At 34.4% G+C, this 21339-nt stretch overlaps 3 protein-coding genes across 8 annotated transcripts; all 3 read right to left on the reverse strand.

Moving 5' to 3' along the window:
- Positions 1 to 1040: 1040 nt before the first annotated feature.
- LOC110816755 (NDR1/HIN1-like protein 13) lies at positions 1041 to 2044 on the reverse strand. Its single transcript, XM_022045070.2, has one exon. The coding sequence runs from the start codon at positions 1924 to 1926 to the stop codon at positions 1162 to 1164; it is 765 nt and encodes a 254-aa protein (XP_021900762.1). The 5' UTR covers positions 1927 to 2044; the 3' UTR covers positions 1041 to 1161.
- Positions 2045 to 5243: 3199 nt separating this feature from the next.
- Positions 5244 to 7288, reverse strand: LOC110816696 (ethylene-responsive transcription factor RAP2-4). The gene has a single exon (XM_022044989.2). It carries the CDS (start codon positions 6633 to 6635, stop codon positions 5520 to 5522), a length of 1116 nt encoding a protein of 371 aa, XP_021900681.2. The 5' UTR covers positions 6636 to 7288; the 3' UTR covers positions 5244 to 5519.
- Positions 7289 to 11751: 4463 nt separating this feature from the next.
- Positions 11752 to 18536, reverse strand: LOC110816644 (putative WD repeat-containing protein C2A9.03). Of its 6 annotated transcripts, XM_022044914.2 has the most exons (11): positions 18286 to 18535; positions 17677 to 17839; positions 17425 to 17592; positions 16807 to 16893; positions 14986 to 15074; positions 13511 to 13645; positions 13191 to 13301; positions 12974 to 13065; positions 12796 to 12901; positions 12621 to 12707; positions 11752 to 12544 (listed from the first exon to the last, which is right to left on the reverse strand). In XM_022044914.2, exons 5-11 carry the CDS (start codon positions 14986 to 14988, stop codon positions 12131 to 12133), a joined length of 948 nt encoding a protein of 315 aa, XP_021900606.1. In that variant the 5' UTR covers positions 14989 to 15074; positions 16807 to 16893; positions 17425 to 17592; positions 17677 to 17839; positions 18286 to 18535; the 3' UTR covers positions 11752 to 12130. The 6 variants fall into 6 exon arrangements, with proteins under 6 accessions (XP_021900606.1, XP_021900605.1, XP_021900604.1 ...); XM_022044913.2 differs by lacking the exon at positions 14986 to 15074 and having other exon boundaries at positions 17677 to 17833; positions 18286 to 18536; XM_022044912.2 differs by lacking the exon at positions 14986 to 15074 and having other exon boundaries at positions 18286 to 18536.
- Between the last annotated feature and the right edge of the window lie 2803 nt (positions 18537 to 21339).

Consider the following 21339-nt stretch of genomic DNA (forward strand, 5'->3'; position numbering starts at 1 on the left):
GTGTGTGTGTGTGTATAAACCTTTTGATGGTTTGTTTGTTTTTTTTAAAGACTTATAGAGATCCCATGGGGAAATAGTATATACCCATAATCCCTTTGTGTGGGACATGGAAGGGAAGGGAAGGGAAGCAACCACTCTGTAAACTATAAATGATAGTGTGAATATGCAAGGCGCCAAGTCAGGTTTTGATGACTTTTTCTTTTTAATAATTTGCTCTCTTCAAACATTCAAGTCAATATTGGATTTTTTATTTTCACTTAATTTCTTCTTAATTACTTAACTAACTAATGCATTATTGATTATTGAGATATTATTTATGTCCTATAACCTTTTAACACGTGGAGGGGGCATGGCTCTGATGCTTTTCTTTTCTTTTCTTTTCTTTTCTTTTACTCTGTGCAAATTGTTAAAAAAGAAAGAATATATATATATATAGTTGGGTCACGGTAAATTGCTGAAATGAAGTAATTTATGAGATTTATGTTTTCATTTTTTTTGTGTTTGGAGAGACAGAATGCAAATGAAAAATGAGATAAAATGCTGTATTTTTAAACTAATTTTAAGTTTTTTTTAAAAAAAAATTTACTAACACATATGTCAATTTGTAATATTGATGTGAAAAGTTAACCAAGTAAATAATGTCATATGTCCAAACTGGTAACTCATGGCACGATTTTTAACGACATTAAAAGAACTAAAAGAGGATGACTAATTTTATTTTATTTTTTTTTATTTTTTTTAAAAAAAATATATATATATATATATATAAAGATTAATTTAACTCAAAAACTGAATAAAGAACAAATCTATAAAATAAAAAAAAAATATATTTAGAAATAAAAATTTTATTTAAATCTGAAACAGTTGGCCCAAGCACACAATTATGTCTTGAAAGAGATTGGGGATTAAATGGGCTGGGCTGGTTGTGTTTGTTCGCTCGAAAAATTCCTTAAAAAAAAAAGACGATGATTGAAAGGAATGCTTTAGATCTCTGCATGCAAGAAGATTTATACTGAGCAATCGACACGCTTCTACGTAAATGGAACGGAAGAAAGAAGAAAATTAATTAAAAACTTACATTACAGAAGGTATCAAACAACTAGACATGCAGTTTTTTTGCCGACGCAGATCAATACATGATGTACATAAGTCAATCATTGGCTATGCATGGCGCGTCGTTTCGCAGCCTTCAGAAAGAATTCGATTGCTTTTGCCCAAATTATCTACCACCACATCGCACCTAACACCGAACTTCAACTTCCCGGAGCTGAAAATTCCCTTCTTCACCGTCGCCGGCACCTCCATTTCGAGAGATAAAGCCACAACACTTGTTGACTTCTTGCTTCTAATCTGAATCTTCTCAGAATTCACGCCATCTTCAGACTCATCAACACCGAGTATAATCTCAACTTCTGTTGACTTACCATTTTTTTGGAAGAAACTTGGAAATGTACCGCTACCAATCTTTTCTTCCCTAAACCAAAGCCAAGCAACACCACCTTCCCCGTACAAAATGCCTGCATTCCCATTTGGGTTGTCAACTTTTAGCTTCACGTCGTACGTGGTGCCCCAAGATTTCTCCCTATTTACACTACTCATAATATGCTTAACGTGAAATCCAGGATCCTTGGACTGTATCAAAAATAAAGAAACGCCTACAACAAGGCCTACGCCTAGAACAACTACAACGACGGAAATAAAACAACAGACGACGCAAGAGCAACACCCACAAGGCTTCCAATTGTGGTTGTTGTTGCGGTGTCTTTCGACGATCAATGCATTCTCGGGAGGTGGGACGCGGTAGACAAGGTCTTTAGGGACCTGAACGACGTAGGTGCCTGGGCGGAAGGAGAGGTTGGGGTCATGGGTTCGGAGCTCAGGCGCGTTGTCGGGGCGGGGAGTGGTGGGGGCGTCCCGCTCCGCCATGAGAAGATGGGGAGCGGTGGAGAGGAGATGGATGGAGGTGGGTTTGGAAATTGAGGAAGGAGGTGCGATCGCACAGGAGGTTTGATTGTTGAAAGGGGTTTAGAATTGGTTTGATTGGGGAAATTAGGGAAGAATGGTTTTTGAAATTAACAACTATTTTTAGCAACACCGTTGTTTCTTGGTCAAACTGATTGAACCAATTAACGGTTGTTAATTTGCTTCATGTGGCCAAAATTGGTTTTGCCTAAATTTTTTTCATGAAGAAGAACTAAACTGGCACTAGCAAAAATTGTTCTCTCCCACCTCCCGCTACATATTTTGGCAATCAATCTTGACTAACACTTGGGCTATTTTGCTGACTGCCCAATGATGCAACAAACCCTTGAAAACCATATCTATGGACAATTATATACACACGATCCACGTATAAGTAAATGCCCCACTCCAACCCAAGCCCAAAGCCATAATCAACACAAATATCTCGCACAACAGTCTTTATTAGCCTGCATTTGAAAATAAGAAAATGAATCAATCAAATAATACCCATGGCCCATGGCATTTTGTAAATGTCATAAGAAATGTTGTGTTATTTGACCGTACAAAAATGGGTATGAAAACGTGTTAATTTCATTTCTCTGTGAATCTGATTCTCATCTCACCCGGATTTTTTTGTTTAAAAAAAAAAAAAAAATTCTTGATGAGGGAAAGAAAAAAAAGAAGATCAAACAAAATAATACAGCACTTGGATAAAGGGGAAAATGCCAACATGAGTTTACAAGGAATTTTATTCTCACTTTACTTATCCATTTCTCACAACCTTTTTCCTTTTCTTTTAAACAAGTTAACATTTGCAATTCCATTCACATCTCTTTCTCTATTATTCTCTCTCTTTCTATTACACAATTTTTTTGTTTTCTCTCCATTTGAATTTGGTGCTTTTATTTTGTTTGTTTCTTCTGTTTGTGCAGAGTGAGCCTATTTATACATGGTAAAAGCTTTAATAAGTGGAATTCGAGAATTCAACATGGTTTCATTGCCGATCACTCCTCTCTAAGATTTTTCAGTGCTCACAATCAAGAGACTTGTATTCTTAATTTAATTGAGCATTCACTTCCATATAATCAGAAGGAACATCCCTTTTATCTTGTCATGTGAACATATACAAAAATCTCCATAAATCAAAAAATATTTTTTGATATGATACGAAAATTTTAGTTGACTATATTAGATATGATCATCATTTTACCTGATAATCTTATTTATTTTTTTATATCGAATTTCACTCACAGTTACTCTAAAAAATTTAATAAAAGAAAATTTGGATAATTAAAATTACTATAAAATTTAAACACTTAATTTGACAGTTGATAAGAGATATATTACCTATTAGAATGTACTTGTATAGTGGAAGTATTTTTTCTAGATCTTGTTTCTCTTCTTATGTGTGTGGAATGTTGGAAAAATGTGGCTATTTATTTGTGTTTATGCAATTTATATGTGGAAGGCTTGCTCTTTAATACTACTAATAGATTATATAGTTAGTTTTTTATAACTAGATCTACACTTCCCTAATAAGGAGCAACATATAAATAGTTACTTGGTTTCTATATATTCTTTGGGGTTTTCAGGGGAAGAGGAACTAATCGGTACATGTAGGTAAATGACATCCATCTAATAACTTGATCTAGTTATTGCTGAACTGGATACTTTTAAAGACATTCTGTCTACATCAATGGATACTTCGAAAACAATGATTACTATCCAATATTAATATGTACCAATAACAAATATATACAAATTAAATTATAATAATTTTATGAATAAGTATAGATAGTGTAATTTAGTATTGTATATTGTAATCATATAGAACATGTTATCTTTATAGGTATTAAGAAATTACGCGTCTCGCATACTACAGAGATGATAGAATATTATGCTCTAAATTTTAATTTACAACTAGTTTTTTTTTTTTGTACTGAGTATCATAAGTTTGGCGATTAAAAGGAGCTCACATGGAACTATTAGTCCCCTCAATTTTTTCCTCTTTACATAAATTATGATATTGAATTGCTATTTGTACTGTGTTTTTGTTGTCTGGATTGCTAACAGGATGACTCAGTGCTGTTCCGCAACAAGCTCTTGTTAACTTGAATATGTGGTAGTATGTTGAAGAAGCTCCTTTGTTGGTGCCACTTTTGTTTAAAAAGAAGTGTATATATGTTTTTTTATGTTTGAGCGTAATTGCTTTGTGCTTGGAGCAGAGAATGACTGAGCACATGCAACTTGTAAATACTTTGTCTTCAAGGCATGTGACTTTCATAAAAATTTAACGAGATCGAGGAGCTTTTGCTCAATAAAACAAACATTTGTATACATAATTTTTACGACTTATTAGTAATAATTAAATAAAATGTGGCACTAGAAGTTCTCAAAATTTCTCCTATCGATGATATCTCAGTTGGTAGAGAAAGTCACGCGTGCCTTGTGGAAATTATCATTAAAATCAACAATTGCTTTTAAGATAAGTCTCTACGATACACCCTTTTTTTTTTTTTTTTTAAAATCTGTCTCCACATTCATTGAACTTCTTCTCATTTTCAAATTTTTTTTTTTTTTTTAATAATCATATTCCAAGCAAAATTGGGTGCTTTCTGATTCCCCAATACAAGTTTTATCTCATATCTATTTTCCTGTGCCGTCAGTTTTTAATATTCTTTATTCAAATGTAAAATTATTTGAGTCTCAAATAATTTCTTAATATAAATTTTTGTCCTTTAATAATAGACTGTTATCATTAATTAAAAATGCTAAATTAATTCTAAACGTGATCTTACATTTTCCCAATAATTCTTGGACAATATTCCCCCTTCTAGCCGCAGAAACAGGGTTTGAAAGCAACCAAGACTTGCACGTTTTCCTGACCTCAACCTAATTTTCAACATCAAAGAAATTTCAACAACAAACCAATCAACACCGCCATCATTGCATCACTGCTTATTATCTCAAGGAATAATAAAATAAAATAGCCTTTGAACATCATCATACACTCCTTTTGATTTTTCTCCAGATAAATCTTTAAGTTTCCAACTAAAAGTAATCTCTTTTACTCTTAAATTTCTCCAAAATTTCAAGTTCTACACCACAAAAATACCAACTAGAAAAATTATCCCAGAAACTAGACTTCCATTTATCAACAACTGTTTCTTCCTCTGAATTTATACTTTTCAACAGTCTCAAATTCTTTTTTTTGTTCTTTCGAGGAAAAAAAAAATCATCAAACTGTTAATAAGAAAATTGAATGCTAAACAGAGACAAACTTTTCAAACAAATTCAATTACAAACTCTAAACTTGTACACATGCTATTACAAGAATTCATCTCACCGGTCTAGCAAAGACAAAAAACCAGCTGACAGCGGTGGACATTATTACATAATAATATTAACAATAATACTGCTTATTACCCTAAACGACTCACTTCACATTGGACCCTGCAATTGCCAAAAACTTCATTGCAGCGGACCGTTACCCACTCCTAATCTCCCACTACTACATTGCATACATCATAAACTAAAACCACAGAAACTACAAATATTCATGACAATATGGAGGCCCAATCGATCTCGTATGAAGGGTACTTCTGCAACATGAAGTTCTCCGGCACAATACTCCACTGCGGCTCGTTGTCCATTTCACCGAACGTGATCTCGGATAAAGGTGAAGATCCTGCAGACCCATCGCTCTCGGTCATCACCGGCGACGGGGAGGAATTCTTCTCGCCCTTAACCGTCTCTAACGTTCTCGAATCTGAACCTTGTATAGCCTGCGGTGGCTCAACCTCTGGCTCCATACGAGGAGGCCTGGCTCGCTTCTTGCCGGAGCCAACATGTTGCTTCCCCACTTTCCCCTGCTTCTGCGACTCTGCTAAACTTTCACAGATAGCATCAAGCTTTGCGTCCACTGAGGAATGAAGGGGCTTGTACTGGCCGAACTCGCCGTCGATGTGGGATCCCCGGTGGCGGAGATTGGGGAAGTTGAGCCGAGCGAAGTCACCTCGGAGCTTGTAAGCTGCCTTGTCGTAAGCTAAGGCTGCTTCCTCGGCCGTATCGAAGGTGCCGAGCCAAAGCCGGGTCCGGTTCTTCGGCAGGCGGATCTCGGCGACCCACTTGCCCCAATGCCGCTGCCTCACACCCCTGTAGAGCTTGGTGGGCTTTGGGGGTGAACCCACTTGCTTCATTGGAACAGGCTTTGGGCTGAGGAACTGAAAGGCATGCTGCTGTTGAGGATAATATTGGTACAGTAAAGACGGGCTTTGTTGACTCTGGAGGTGAAATTGCGACTGGATCTGGTTCATCTGAGACCGAGTGAGGTGATTCAGCCCGATCGACCCCGATTGCTGGAGAGCCGACGGATCATGAACCGAGTGCGCGTTTGAAATAGGTTGAGGCATAGAGGTGGTACAGCAATCACCTGGGTATAGACTGGGTTGTGTTGTGTTGGTAGAAAATGAAGGGCAGAAAGAGATGTCATTGGCAGAAGAATAACTAGAGGAGGAAGTACAAGATGGAATCTGGTAAGATGAGGAGAGAGGAGGAGAAGGAGAAGAAGATAAAGCACTTTTAATAAAAGGCTCAAGTGCTTCCATAAGCTCGTCCCCGAAGGGACCTGCTTGAACTGGTCTGCTACTGCAAAAATCCATGGTAGCTGCCATATCTTAGAGACTGAAGAAAATTTTTGACTTAGAGACGACAGAGAAAAATTATGAAATTAACCTGCTTCTTGTCAAGATTAAAAAGAGACGAGCACCAAATGAAATTTTTTTAATAAAAAGAGCTGCTTCTTTCTACAACAGAAAAAGATCAAAGAGGTTTCAAATAAGCAACCCCTTCAAATCAAAGAACCTACAAAAGCAACTATGAGGGAACCAAAAATCACCCTCCAAGCTGATTTTCTCTACACGAAAATTACAAAAAATAAAATAAAAAAGAAAAATCAGATCTAGCAAGGACTGAAAAAAAAATAAAAAGCCTTGAAAAATCAATAAAACAAGAACCTGGATCTCGATTCTGAAAACACCTGGCTTTCTTAGAAAAACCCTTCTAAGTTTGCTTTCTATCCATATTTTTTGCGTTGCGAACACAAACCTAAAATCAAGATTTCTTTTTGAAAGACAGATGATTAACAGAAAGGGATTCAGAGAAGCGGGATGTTACAGAGAAGGGGGGGGAGGGAAAGTAGAAGAAAACACCTGAACGTCCTAATTCACTCAATTTGATCTCACCACTCTAATTTTTTTTTTTTTTTCTCTCTGGTTTTCTCTCTTTTTTCTGGTGTGAATGACCCTCAACCTCACTGCTTTATCTCAAGTTGCTTGGCTCCTATTATATAAGGGTCTAGATTCCACTAGCCTGCCCCAGATTACATCACTAATCCAAGTTACCTCTCTGTAATTTCATTATAGTTTATTTAATGGTAAATTATGAAACGACTAGGCCTGCTAGCCAGCTGATGATTATGACGTAAGACCGTTTCAACGAACCAATATTGTCCGGACACGTGTGCAGCTGGTTCTTCAGATACCGACATCTATTGGTCCGTTACCGTCACGTGCCGGTTGTGCCTGTAGTTATCGTGGGTTAATTTCTTTAATGTTGACCACACCATGTGATTTCCGTGTTCACATTGTAACCCCTCTTTATTCGCTGGAGCTCTTGTTGGACAAATTGCCCCAACTTTAAGTCGCAAAATAGGGCATCATTTTTTTTTTTTTTTTAACTTTATTTAAAATATATGCGAGTGTGTTTTTGGATTGGAGATAAAAATTCTTTAGTACCATAAAACAGTTGGTGTAAATATAAACGAGCCTCTTGATTCTATATTTCAATTTTAACAAAAGACATAAAAAATCAAGAAGCTAAAATCGCACCGCGGAGGAAGTGCGAACCGTAAGACAGACCACGACTGGAATGACTGATGGTGTTTGTTTTATTTTTAGTCATTGGCCAGTATTAAAATTAACTGGGACTTCAACTCCCGCCGCCGTGGAATTAATGTAAGGATATATTTTATTAAAATAGTGAGTCGTTGGCAGATAGAAGAACCGAACCCTCTAGGCGCACGTTAGACACTCACACGTATTCACCTTCCCCCACGATCTATAAAATGTCAAACTATTTTTTTAATACAATATAAACTTATTTCTTCGATATTTTAATTCTGTAAATTTTATATGAAATTCTAAAATGCAACAGTAATCATGCTACATGAACTTTCCATTGCAATTAAAATTAACCGAAATTGGTAGCTTTCTCCTACAAAATTTTAGAAACTAACCCCGGTTGACGTTGGGTTACGAGGGAAAGGGAATAATAAAATGCCACCTGCAAAATTTTGCGAGCACTTCGTTTGCGGCGGCGGTTGCTACCGACACAGTCTTTGAGGCGCTTCTTTTCTTTTTGACCCGCACTATCGTGAAGTAGAACGGTGGTGTTGTAAAGTTCACGGTCCATTTAATGGATTTTTTTTAAAAAAATTTTTATAATGAAAATTAAGTGAAGCGAGAATTAAGATAGTATTCGCGGTTAATGAGTTGGCTAAATAATGGGTTAAAGAGAATCAAAGTAGAGTAGGGGAGATTATTTTAATTTAGGGAGCTAAGGGTTCTCGGAGCATGTCGGGCGGGCGGCAAGTCTTGAAAGAGGGGGTTAGACACAACTAACCCGCTTGACCTGGTGTTTTGCTTTATTAATGGTATAGCAATGATAGATAAACATATCAGTTTTTAACGTATACATGTTTTCTTGGGTATGAATCATATGAAATTTGAATTTTTGACGAATTTTGTGCCTTAAATTTATGTGGAAAAAATTAATGAAAGAGCAAATTATTCAAAGACACAATGTTAATGTAGCATGTCGTGAGTTGCGGGGCATTAATTAATGAAGGAAGTGGATGGTCAAGTCAATTAATAAATAAGTTTGAATGGAACTGCGCGTGCACATGTTATCTAATCCGATGACAACTCACTACATAATAAATTCAGACCCAACGTTGAATTACAAGATGGGGGCTTTCTTTTTTTTTTCCCATTCCAACGGACTAATTATTTCCCAAACTCTATTGTGTTCATAAATTATGTCAGCAGAATTTCTTTAGACTTAACAAATGAAATTTGAGAAAATCAATTAAATTTTTTTTTTTTGGTGTGTTTTGATCTCAAAGGAGAAGATAATTTGACGGTGTAGTGCAGCGGCAGAAAGAGACGAGCGTAAAGAGGAAGCGTGTGTGTCTCTGTAGTGGTGGGGTCCGTTTCTCTTTTACGCGGTTTTACTTTGATATCACCTCGTCTTTTCTTTTTCCAATGCAATAAACCGCTGCTATAACGCCACGTGTCCCGAAGCTTACAGCAAACGCTGTCCCTCATCGCACCAAATCTTTTACCAAAATTATTTTTAAAACGCATTTTTGTTTTTACAAAAATAATATTAGTTAAACGACAAAAAAAATAATTTTAAAAAACTTGTTATGTTTTAATATTTATTTTTATCTTCAGAATTTTTTTTTTTTTTTTAAATTAAACATCAATTTTCAAGGATGTTAAATCGTATCATAAGAAAATTATAAAAAGGTTAATTTTATATATATAAGAACGTACATTATTATATTCATTACTTTTTAAACATAAAAAAGTGTATAACTGATCATACTTAACCTTGTTTAGGAGTGAAAAACACAAGAACTGTATCCCATGAAAATCTATCTCTTTGATTCATCTGTGAAAAAGAATTTCAACACTGATAAGTCTGGAATATAACTTGTTTGACGGATAGACAATATATTATTACTGGAGAAGCGATGGCGTGCAAGACATGGGGTAGGTAATGGCAATATCATAATGTTGAAAGCAAATTAACGGGGGCACAATCAATGCTTCATCTGGGAGCGCACTTTCAAAAAGCTGCCTCAAGGATCGAAAAAGCCAACCAAATTACGTAAAACTATTTTTCTCGTCATATAATAACTACTAATTATTAAAACTAGAGCATGAATGTGTTGAAGGTCAAAGTGAAATGAGAGCCTTTCAGTTGGTTTAGTTGTGAAAAAAGTATTGATTCATGTGGAAGGAGGAATTTCTTCATTTTCGTAGCAGTTTTATTATGTCACTGTTACCAAGATATTTTGGGTGATTTTGTGGTGGGGGGGTTCTCCGAGATACACTTAATTCTTAACTTTATCACGACACTTCACGCAATTGCTGCTCTCTTTCTTTTTAACCCTCCCGTAAAAGAGTTTGTTTCACGGTCAATCATCATCACCTTTGCGTCAAAAAGTTTATACGTGCGTGACCTGTTAATTAGAAAAAGAAGAAGGCATTATTGGCACACATGAGATAAGGGACTTTGTTGCCTTAAAGCAAGCAACTTTTCCCCTACAAGAAAAATACCAACCTACTTTTTTATTTCTTTTTAGCTTGTTTCTCCTCTTCTAATTTCTATATATTAGTTACTTCTGCTTATAAACAAATAATTCTGCCCTCCTATTGCAGTACACTATGAAACCCATAATCCCCATTACGATTTTTAAACAATTCGTTTTTATCATCGTTTACTTTACGACATTTCTTTTCTTAAAAGGTATTTCATGGAAGAATTGCCATTTCTGTAGGTTGGTGTGCCCTTAGCTGCGGCAGATACTGCCGATGTTTGATTATTATTATTGTTATTTTCTGATTGCTGGCAGAAGTTTTTACGTTTGACTGGGATAGTGTGAATTGGAAAAAACAATCGAATTTGACATGGGGTTGTTTACCCAAGTCTAAAATGTAGACCATTTAACTAACAAAATCTGGACTGCATTAAATTTTTGTTTAATATATTAATGTAACTGGTTGATAATTAATATATATAATGCATATCATCCCTGTTGGCAATTTTTAACTAATAATACAGATTTTTTCCTAAATTTTGAAAATTTCATAATTATTTAATACATGATTAATACATGGCCCTATACTGTTTTTATCCTCGACCAGATTACATTTTTTTTTTTTTAGATTATGTCTAAAACCGATATTTTACTGCATTCACCGACTTGCCATATTCGGATTATAGCACTTAAACCCTTTGGGCCCATTGACCTTGATGGGCTGGACCAACCATAATTATCGAGTTGCATACTCTTTCAGTGGGTGAACTGTTGGTATGTATTTGATTTGATGATATTATTTTATATAAATTTCACAATAAAATGTAGGAGTGGCTTACAAATTGCATAGATTTAAAATTTTTGTCGCAAAATTTTTAGTACCTCAAATTCTACATATTAAACCTGAGTTCTTAATTACATAAACAATATTCCAAAATTGATGGGAAAAAAATGACAAGCAGCTACAGCAGGTTACACCAATGCACTATTTATTTGAATTGATGAATGTAAAAGTTGCCGGGTCTCGTGAAAATCCAACTGGCAATTCACATGCATAAATCCGTTTGGGGGGTTCAACTGCTCAGGAAAGCGTTAATAGAACCCGTGAGACAGTTGTGCGGCCATGTAATATAAGCCTAGAATAGTTTTCATGCAGGCGTAATGTTATGCATGATTTCTTGCCCTTCGGGAAGCACAACAAAGCTGGGGTAATAACCATCAGTATCCTTTCATAGCTTTGCTTGAAGGTACCTATCATTTTTCCCTCGGCTTTTCTTCTAGTCTAATCACTTCAGAAATCACTAATAAATATAAATTTTTTAAATAAAAATTCATTCATTCAATATATATACATTAATTACAACAAAATAAAAAATAACCTTAAAAAATACACGGAATACAAATTTACCTTAGAACTACAATCTCTTATAACAAAAAAAAGTTTGATCATAAGTCCAATATATCTCAACATATATATATATTCATATGATTGACAAAAGAACTGACCATAGCTCAAAGCTCAAATATAAGATGCAATCCAGAAAAGCGTTACACTGACAAATTTTTTTCCAAAGAAAATTTTTTCTTCCTGATCTGCCTCTAACGAGAGAAAAAAAATTAAAACCCCACGTAAGTAGCTTCTTAGCAGCCAAAAAGATCGACTTCCGGAAACTAAGAACTTCACACACGCAGTACGAGTCTGAGATGTCTGCCGCTAGCTATACATAACCATTAACATTACATGGTTGCAGAGATTACCAGAATACTTTGGGCTGCATCCAATTAGAAGATAGACTCCAAATATCGGTTGTAATGTCTTCTATTGAACTCTAACAAGCTACCATAAGTGCGATCTGCAACCCCCACAAAAAGAGCCTCAGTGTCCGGGCTAAATGATATTCCAGCAATTTCCCCAAACAAATCAATTTCTTGACCCTGCATGTACCCAGACTCTGTATCAATGATGTGAACAAAGTCAGCTGGCTCAGCCATCGCCAAGAACCGACCGTCTGAGGTGAACTTCAGAGCTCTGATTGCTCCCATCCTTCCCTTCAATACAGCCAGGGAATGGGATAAATTCCTTATGTCCCACAATCGGCAAGTAGTGTCTTGATTCCCTGTAGCCAAAATTTGGCCATCTGGATGCCAAGCTGAAGCAAAGGAGTAGTCCAGATGACCTTTAAGGTTTCCAGTTACCTGCATTGAGGAGATGAATTGAACTTTGACAAATATTTCTGAATTTCAAGTATTCTTAAGCAGGTAAGTGACTCACTTTCCCAGATTGAGCATCAACAATCAAGCACTCTGAACTGTCCCCAAGCACTGCAAACAATTTACCATTTGGACTAGCAGATGTGTTCTGCAAAGAGAGCCATCAAATCTGTCAGCAATTTAGAAAGAATCCATAACCAATATGCACCTCAATGCTTCTTAAAAAGGCAACTCACATTTACAGACCAAGCAAAGGTAAAATTGTTGATGCAAGAAAAGTTCTCAGCATCAAAAACCCGAACTTTAGCATCATTATTTGCAGCCACAACCCTCATTGCGCCACTGCAAAGAGAAGGTTTAGTCACATGTCCAGTTGGAAGTAGAACATACATAAAATCCAAGAACAGTAATTACCTGGAACTACGATATGCATCCACCGCATTAGTGATGGCATTCTCATCTGCAGTGATTTTTGCACAGATTGCAACCCCATGTTGATTTAAATACTGACCACATTAAGGAATATCTTTTACAAACATGAAATTAAACAGCAAATAATAAATTCTGTCCATTGAGGCAATAATCAAGGAAAACCAAAGAAAGAATTTATGAATCCAATGAAAAAACTAACCTTACAAATAAGCTCCCCCCGAAAGCCACCAGCTACTATCAAATTTTCTTTAACTGCCATCGTGCTTATTTGCACTCTAGATACCGTGGAAGATAAAAATCCAGGTTGTCTCTGACAATCCAAAAAAAGACCTGATTTGAGTTGCAAAGGACGGAAAAATAGAAGTTGCTAGCAGTATATGGAATGGCAGGTGCTCAAGCCCTAATTACCAACAGCATTCCTTTCTCCTCTAGTCATGGAATTACTAAAAGTGGAGTAGAGTGCTAAGTAAGAGAAGAAGTTCTATTTGCACTCCCCTTTGCAAACCACAAAATACTCACCAGTATGGGAACAATTGGTTTGGCCACATTAAGTACTTCTTCTCCCCTCCGTAGAAGTGATGACCAGTGCATTAGTGAATAATTTTGGATAAGGTACACATCATGCTTTGAGGTTGCTGATAATAGATTTCTCAGCTGCACAAGAAAAAATGAACAAGGTTGATAATATAACAGTATACAATTCAACTCAGTACAGTATAGACAAAAAATAAGACGGGTAATCCAATAAATAATTCAACTAAGGCATCAGCAGTCACTATTAGTCTTATATGCATAATAGTAATTTGCAGTATCCGTTAAAGAAATTGACAATTTATTAAAACTAAAACCCAAACTCTATGAAACAATGGAAAACTACAATCGTCAAACAGAGCACCTGCTTCATTCAGCTCAAATTAATCCATCTGGCTAGTTACATTAGACAGTCCATTCTGTTTCTCCTCCCCAGAAACATTAGAATGCCCTTTCCCATCCATTGCATCAAAATTTACGTTCACCATACAATAGAATGTGGATTGACAAGTGTTTTTTTTCACTTCATTTGCAAATCGTATTGTGGGGTGCGCGAAGTTGGGCTTGTGGAATGCATTAAGTGCTATTTTAGAATTAGTGAACTATCTGCTACATGCTTGTCCGGGTTTAGCTATTAAAGATATATGCATAAGAACCTAGAACGACACTACCACCAGGAGAAGCATGCATGACCAAAAGTGACATGAAGAAAAAAAAAAAGATAGCCACCTTAATATTCATATTGTTGGTTGGGGGTAGGAGTGTGGAGAATAAGGGACGTAAACAAGAAAAAGCGAGCCATCTTCCCTTTCCTAACAATAAAAGCTGACAAAAAAAAGAAATGGAAAGAAAGTGCATTTGTTGCAACCAAAATCCTATGCAAAAAATTGGTGACCTCTTCAATTAACTGCACATAACAGAAAATTTGCACAAAAATAGACCCCCTTCATCACATTAACCACACCATATGGAAGTTGCAAAATAAAATGGAAAGGCACATGGACATGACATGTAATGAAGTGCCAAATGGAGGAATAATGCAAAACCAATATGAGAAACTTATGAACTTAGGAACTCCCTTGTAACCAACATTGGCTAGTGACAGAACTTAGGAAAGAAAAGAGATGACACCCGTAGGAAAGTTAGATACCAGCATACCAACGATTATGAAACAAGCAGTTAAGATACTTTGTGTTTCCCAGGAATAGACAAAACAGAACCATAACAGTTCTAGCACAAATTTTATAACTGAACTCTAAAGATGACAATTTTATGTTTCAATTATGAATTCTTGAAATAGATAACTCAAAGCACAAACCAGAGAGATTGTAATGAGAAGTATATTAGATAATCATGCAGGTTACCAACTAAAGATATCAATTTAAATAGAATATGACAAAAGCGAATGGAGAGTAATGTTAATCCCATCATGATGATTAACCATCAAACATTTCCTATCATACCATATATACATCGTATCCTTATTGTTCCAGCTGCTCAGATAACTCCAAACCTGCTTTAAAAGGCTGAAATAAGAGGAAAATCGGCAGTCCTAAATGCCACAAAGGGTTAAAAGATAAAATATATTATATTTAACAGACAAGAAATCAAATATTCACAGGCCAAAGATATCAAGAATACATGATAAAAAATTTAACATTCAAAAGGTTTCAGCAGGACTCCAAATTGTCACAGCAATATAGTAGCAAGTTGCATGCTAGATCATTGATAAGAGCCCATAATCATATAGAACACATGAGAGGTAGCAACTCAAATTCAAGCTTCTTTCATCAGTAAAATGTTGGACAACTACAAGATTGATATCCAAATGCAGTTGATCATCCTGGTCATGAACATTCATAAAAAGACCATAAATTTTGGTAATGAAAATATCATGGCTTCTGACATCGGAAACAGAAAATATTAAGAAGGTCATTACAGCTATGTAGAATGAGGACTGCAAGAGACTGGAGAGCTGATGCTTGTACCACAATTTGTGTTCTTCCATGAAACCTTGTCTGGCTTATTTGTGTTTTCATTTTGATGCACTTCACATTAGTTTGCAAGCACATGTCATATGAAAGCTTGCTTATGTGTTAGGATGCCTTAGGATGCAGTACACCCAACAAGAATCAGATTATGATGCACAGATATGACAATTTGTTGCATATTTATGACATGCACTGTTGTCTCTGAAAGCCAAGTGTTACCATAACTATAATGCACAGATACCACCTGAGGGAGGGATGGGCAGTGGTAGGATGACCTCCATTAACAATCTTTCTAGACCCTTGAATTCAAGCATGTAACATTACCATAACTATCGCTCAAATGATTGCACGTTATTATGCTCATCCACATGTTTAAGTGGGTAAAAAGACAACAATTCCCACCAGTAGTCATGAAAAAAGAAGGAAAAGAGAAAACTATAATGCACACAAAGCAACAAAACATGGCATCGATTCACCTCATTGAGACTGCATCCTTATACCAGATTTCTAATTAATAAGAGCTTAATTAATTGTTAGTAAGAGCACATAAAAATAAGCATTTTTGACAAAATCTACAAAACTAATGGCCATCTGAATACACCCCAGCTTGAAACCCTATATGCAGTGCATAAGAAGTGAGTAGGTTAGATTAGTCGGGGGAAATAGCAATTGACCGTCATATCGTAATAGATGGAAAAAAGTCCGTCTGCCGAATACGTGTCCAGTCAAGGTTAGATTGTGGCACAGTTTCAATATCCAAACAAGAGTTGTTATTATGACCTCACCAGACCAAAGCGTAGTCAGGATAACTTCTCATAGTTAAAAGTAGCTGTATGTGGCTTGTAAATCCATTACATCCAATAATCCATGGAGGAATGAATTCACTTATAACCTAACAGCTGTGTGAACTTACATGTCCCAATGAATAACAAGGCATAGAGCTACAAACAAATATCATAGGAAAAAGAAACTTACGTGTAAGAAATGGAAAAGCTACAGTGATTAATGAATATCAACATAGGCAAGATTATAAAACTAAAGGATAGAATATGTCTATCCAACACAGAACTGAGTTTTTGTGGGTTAAATGCAACTTCTATGCAAAAACTTGATGACGGCAACTAGCCATCGGCAACTTATAGTTGAGGGATTGGTAATCCCAACCGAAGACTCCAATACATAAGTTTGTGGCAACATAGAGGTTAAATGTGAAAAAATTACTAGTACGATCCAACTGATACAGAAGAACTCCTCACATATCAGTAATTTAAGTTAAAAGAGTACAGTCTCTACCTGAAAATGCACAATCGTAGATTTGACAAGCCTTGTGTTGAACTGAAAGTCATACAAGGTCCTTCCCTTCTCTATTTGCAAGCACTCCTGTTAATCAGAATATGTTTAGTACTGAAATAATTAACATGACGAATTAATTAAAAAGAATATTCAGTGAAAACTTTATAAGAGTCAGGCGAAAACACAAATTATTTGGATTATATTTTCAACACAATTATGAGATCACTACTAAAATTCTGAAATTTTTCGGGTGAAAATCTGAATATCCTCTTACTTAATCAAGAATCAAACCCCAAAAATCAAGATGGTGAAACGAACATGGGGTTCACTAATCCAGCTTCCTTTAATTCTTTTTTGTTTTTGATAAAATAACAGATATTAAACTTAAAAGAAAAAGAAACTCAACAAGAAGAATTAAATTGGCACTTAAAACAACTGGAATTCCAATATACTGTAAAAAGAATGTAAAAGAAGTCATCTGTTTTTTTATTTATAAAAAACAAAAGAAATACGTTCTAACAAAATTAGCACGAAGGACCTACTATGCGTGGATTGGTTTGCGTCTCTGCAGAAAAGTAAGACTTCACAAAACATGGACTGGTGATGAAATGAACTAACCTTATCAAGCTCTTCATGAGAGCGAGAGAGGTTCTCATAGTTCTTGTATTGCTTCAATCTTGTCTCGCGGTACTTATCTCTGGTAAAATTAAGCCTCTCCCAAGGAATCCCCTGTATGTCTTTTCCATTTCTTGCTTCAAGAGCTGAAGTATCAGTCTGTGGTTTACTCTATAGAACAAACATGCTCTTAATAATGAAATTCCATGGAATCTGAAAAAAGGGGGAAGAAAAATAAAAAGAAAGGAAACATACAACTTCAAAATCGTCCTCAAAATCTGAGTCAACAGACTCAAAATCGTCGTTTCCCAGAGGCTTAGCTTCACCAAACGGGTCATCTTCAAAATCAGCGGCGTCAGAGTAGTCATGGACCATGTATTCAAGGTCATCATTATGAAACTGTGCCATTTTCCTATAACTAAAGATGTAATCCAATCAGTAATTGATTTTAAATTGACAAAACCAAGTGCCTAATGCCTAAAGCTGGTTAACTTTGCGCTAAACAGAGAACCTAAAGCAAAATCTCTCCTATTCTTTCCTCTTCAAAATATGTGCATATACTGGAAATCTTATAACTTCCTAGCTACTTCATGCATGAGTTGTGCATACAGGTAATTAGCTAAAAAATAGTGGTGGAAAATAGAGCTACCAAAGAATCAAATAGAATCAAGGAGGACAAATTCAACGAACAGAGCCAAAGATTGGATCCCAGAATAACCATATACGCGTAAATTACACAACAGTAAGTCCGTAACTAAGTGAGAGCATACAAATAAAGCAACTATTAATAAGAAAAAGTAATATCTAATGCAAAAACTCTCTTGAATACATAAAGAAATCAATATGAAAAGAGAGGATTATTACCTTGAGATTAGGAGAGACTTTTGGACCCCAAGAGTAAGAACTTCTTCAGAAGAAAATATCAAAAAATAAAACCCAAATGAGGAGACAAAGACGCGTGTTTCGTGGGAAACAAACAGGGAAAAGGTGAGAGGTACAGTTTCAGAGAGAATTCTATAGTTTTGATCAGAAACAGAATGAGGTAGAAGATACAAGATGATGATTGAATAAAGGGAGTGGAGGTAAACGCCGGAAGAGCAAGGTTGAGGAAACCCGGGTTCGATATTTATACCACAGTAAGGGGGTTAGGACACGAGGGAAAGCGTGATGGAGAGAGAGTGTCATGGGGTCCACATGGTTAGGATTGGGTCAGTCTGAGGGTGACCGGAACTGCCCGGGATGACCGTAACTGCCGTTTAATGCATGTTTCTATCTCTCTCTCTTTGGGTCATAAATCCAAATAAATAAATAAAACAAATGGTAAATGCCAGGTCTCGTTTGGTTGGGGGGTGCGTGCAATTCCCGTATCTTTTACAAAAAGTAAAACACAGCCAAATTGACCCCACAATGAGGACAGCTTCGTAAATTCGCAAATTTAGTCCAATTTTTACACTTAGCCAAAGATTGGACCGACAATTAAGATTTGAATAAAATAATAATATGATCAAGCACTTTTTATTTTTGTTTAATAAAAATTTATTTAAGATATCACATGTCAAATTTATTAATACATTAATTTTTTATTAGATTAATTGTATGTAACATTTAACTAGATATTTAATTAATACTTTTGACGGATAAAAAAATTACGTTATTATTAATAGAAATTAATAATTGAGATTAAATTAATTTTTTATAAAAAAAAAAACATAAAATAATTTAACCGTGAAAGTGATAGTTGTTACGGTTGACTAAAGCAGTTGAGTAGGCCAGCTGTTGGTCCCAAATGAAGTCCAAAGCCACTAGTTGCAATATGAATAGTCCACGTGGTTGGTTCAAGACTGACTTTAGAAATCTTTGTAATATTTTATTTTTTTCCCTCGATTTTCACGTTAAGTAACAAAATTATAATTACGCTAAATAAGCTGATTTGTAAAATATAAAGTGATATGGTTAGGTGAGAGAGAGGAGTATATAACGAAAGTAAGATTTTATTTTTATGAGAACAAAGTTGTTCCATTGCTTTATAGGAATAAAATTGTTCCACCTTTGACACTTTTTGTACATATCGATTTTAATTTTTTTTGTCACAAAATGTTGAACTGCATTTTACTATTCTATCTATTCCCATTATTTTCATGACATCAAATGTTATTTCTAAAATTATAAAAAAAATGAAATAAAAAATATCGACAAATAAGTAGTTTGAATGATACTTTACATTTTTTATTAGTGTACTATTGCGAAATCATTATATTGTTTACCAACTATTCCCTTAATGCAGACTATTAAGTTAGTTATTTTTTAAAAAATGATATTATTGATCCTAACAGAAATGATGAAAAGTTTCTACTCAATTATTTTCTAATATATTGAACTCAAAACATGTAAACAAAATTTTTAAATCAAGAATGTATATTGAAAAATTTAGAGAAAATGTGAACCATTAATATTCAATGAAAGTATGTTTTGCAGGTTTTACATTGTGAGGATGACTAGTAATGGGTGAAGTAGTCAATCAAAAGGGCGAATAAGTTACGTTTGTTTGTGTTTTATTTATACAATTTTTTAGAAATATACACTTATTTTAACTATAAAATAAATACATAATCCCTTAAAAAATTGATAAAAATTGAAATTCCTAAGCAATTCTAATAGAATTATTATAATCCATTTCAAATTCTATCCATCACCACTCTCTTATGGTTAAAATAATAAAAGTTTTTAAATAAATTTCACAATTGAAATTCATTTGTTCGAAACATAACCTTACTAATTTTCTATCCCAAGAGTTAATGGAAACGATAAAATAATTCGATTATATCATATCTATTTTTTATAAGCTCAAACAAAAGTTTAAACATTTAATAGTGAGTAATAATAACGCTATGGTAAATAATAATAAGTTCAAATAAAAGTTTAAACACCTAATAGTGAGTAATAATAATGCAAAATAAAGGAAAATTGATATATTAGTGAATTGAATGTCTAATAGTAAGCAAAGAGTTTAAAGAAAAGATTTAGTAAATTTTTTTACTAATTTCCTATTCTATAAGGTGGTGGAAAAAATTAAATAAATTATTGTATTATATTTTCCTTTTATGTGTACGTGGAATCTTTAAAATTAATATATAGATTCTATTAAATGTAATTGAACAATTTTTTTCACCCAAAAGCTTGAACTAATATAAAGTTAGTATACTTTTTATACAATAATATACTTGTTCACAACTATGCCCATTACGATGAAGAAGTGAATTTAAATATTAGACATCTACTGAAAAACTAAATTTTCATGTCATGTTAGTAATAGAATTAAATCAATTTTAAAAAGTTATGTCCGATAATAAATTTCTATTTCTAGTTTTCTTATTTTGACTGTTTTTTATACTTATAAATAAGGTATCTTATCTTATTTATTAAGTACATTATTTACGATTATTATTCAAATATAAGATATCGTTTTAGTTATTAAGATCTAAATTTTTAACTTTTGTTCTTAATAAATTTTTTCTAAATTTTACCTTCAAACTCACTTTATCCTACACCAATTAACAAATAAAAATATAAAGAACCAAATACATTTACAGAATTTGCAATATCTTTAGAAAAATGTTAGTAAATGCAAATATGTAAAAATTTAATTGTAGAATATGATGTAAATATGATAAAATAAAAAAGAAATAAATAGAATATTTTCAGTGACATTCAAAAAATAGAAGTTTAAGTATTATTAAAACTCATAATAGGCAAAAGATTTATAATTGGAGCTCGATGATGTTACGATAACATATGGTTTTAGAGATCCTCTACCCATAACCCAAACCATGCAAACATTTTACACAATTTAATTCTTAGAAATAGAATATAAAACAAAAAATAGTGCTCTTTTTATTAGTTATAAGTTTTTTAGATGAT

Source organism: Carica papaya, chromosome 1 (assembly GCF_054855325.1).
Source record: "Carica papaya isolate Zhongbai chromosome 1, ASM5485532v1, whole genome shotgun sequence".
Classification (NCBI taxonomy): domain Eukaryota; kingdom Viridiplantae; phylum Streptophyta; class Magnoliopsida; order Brassicales; family Caricaceae; genus Carica; species Carica papaya.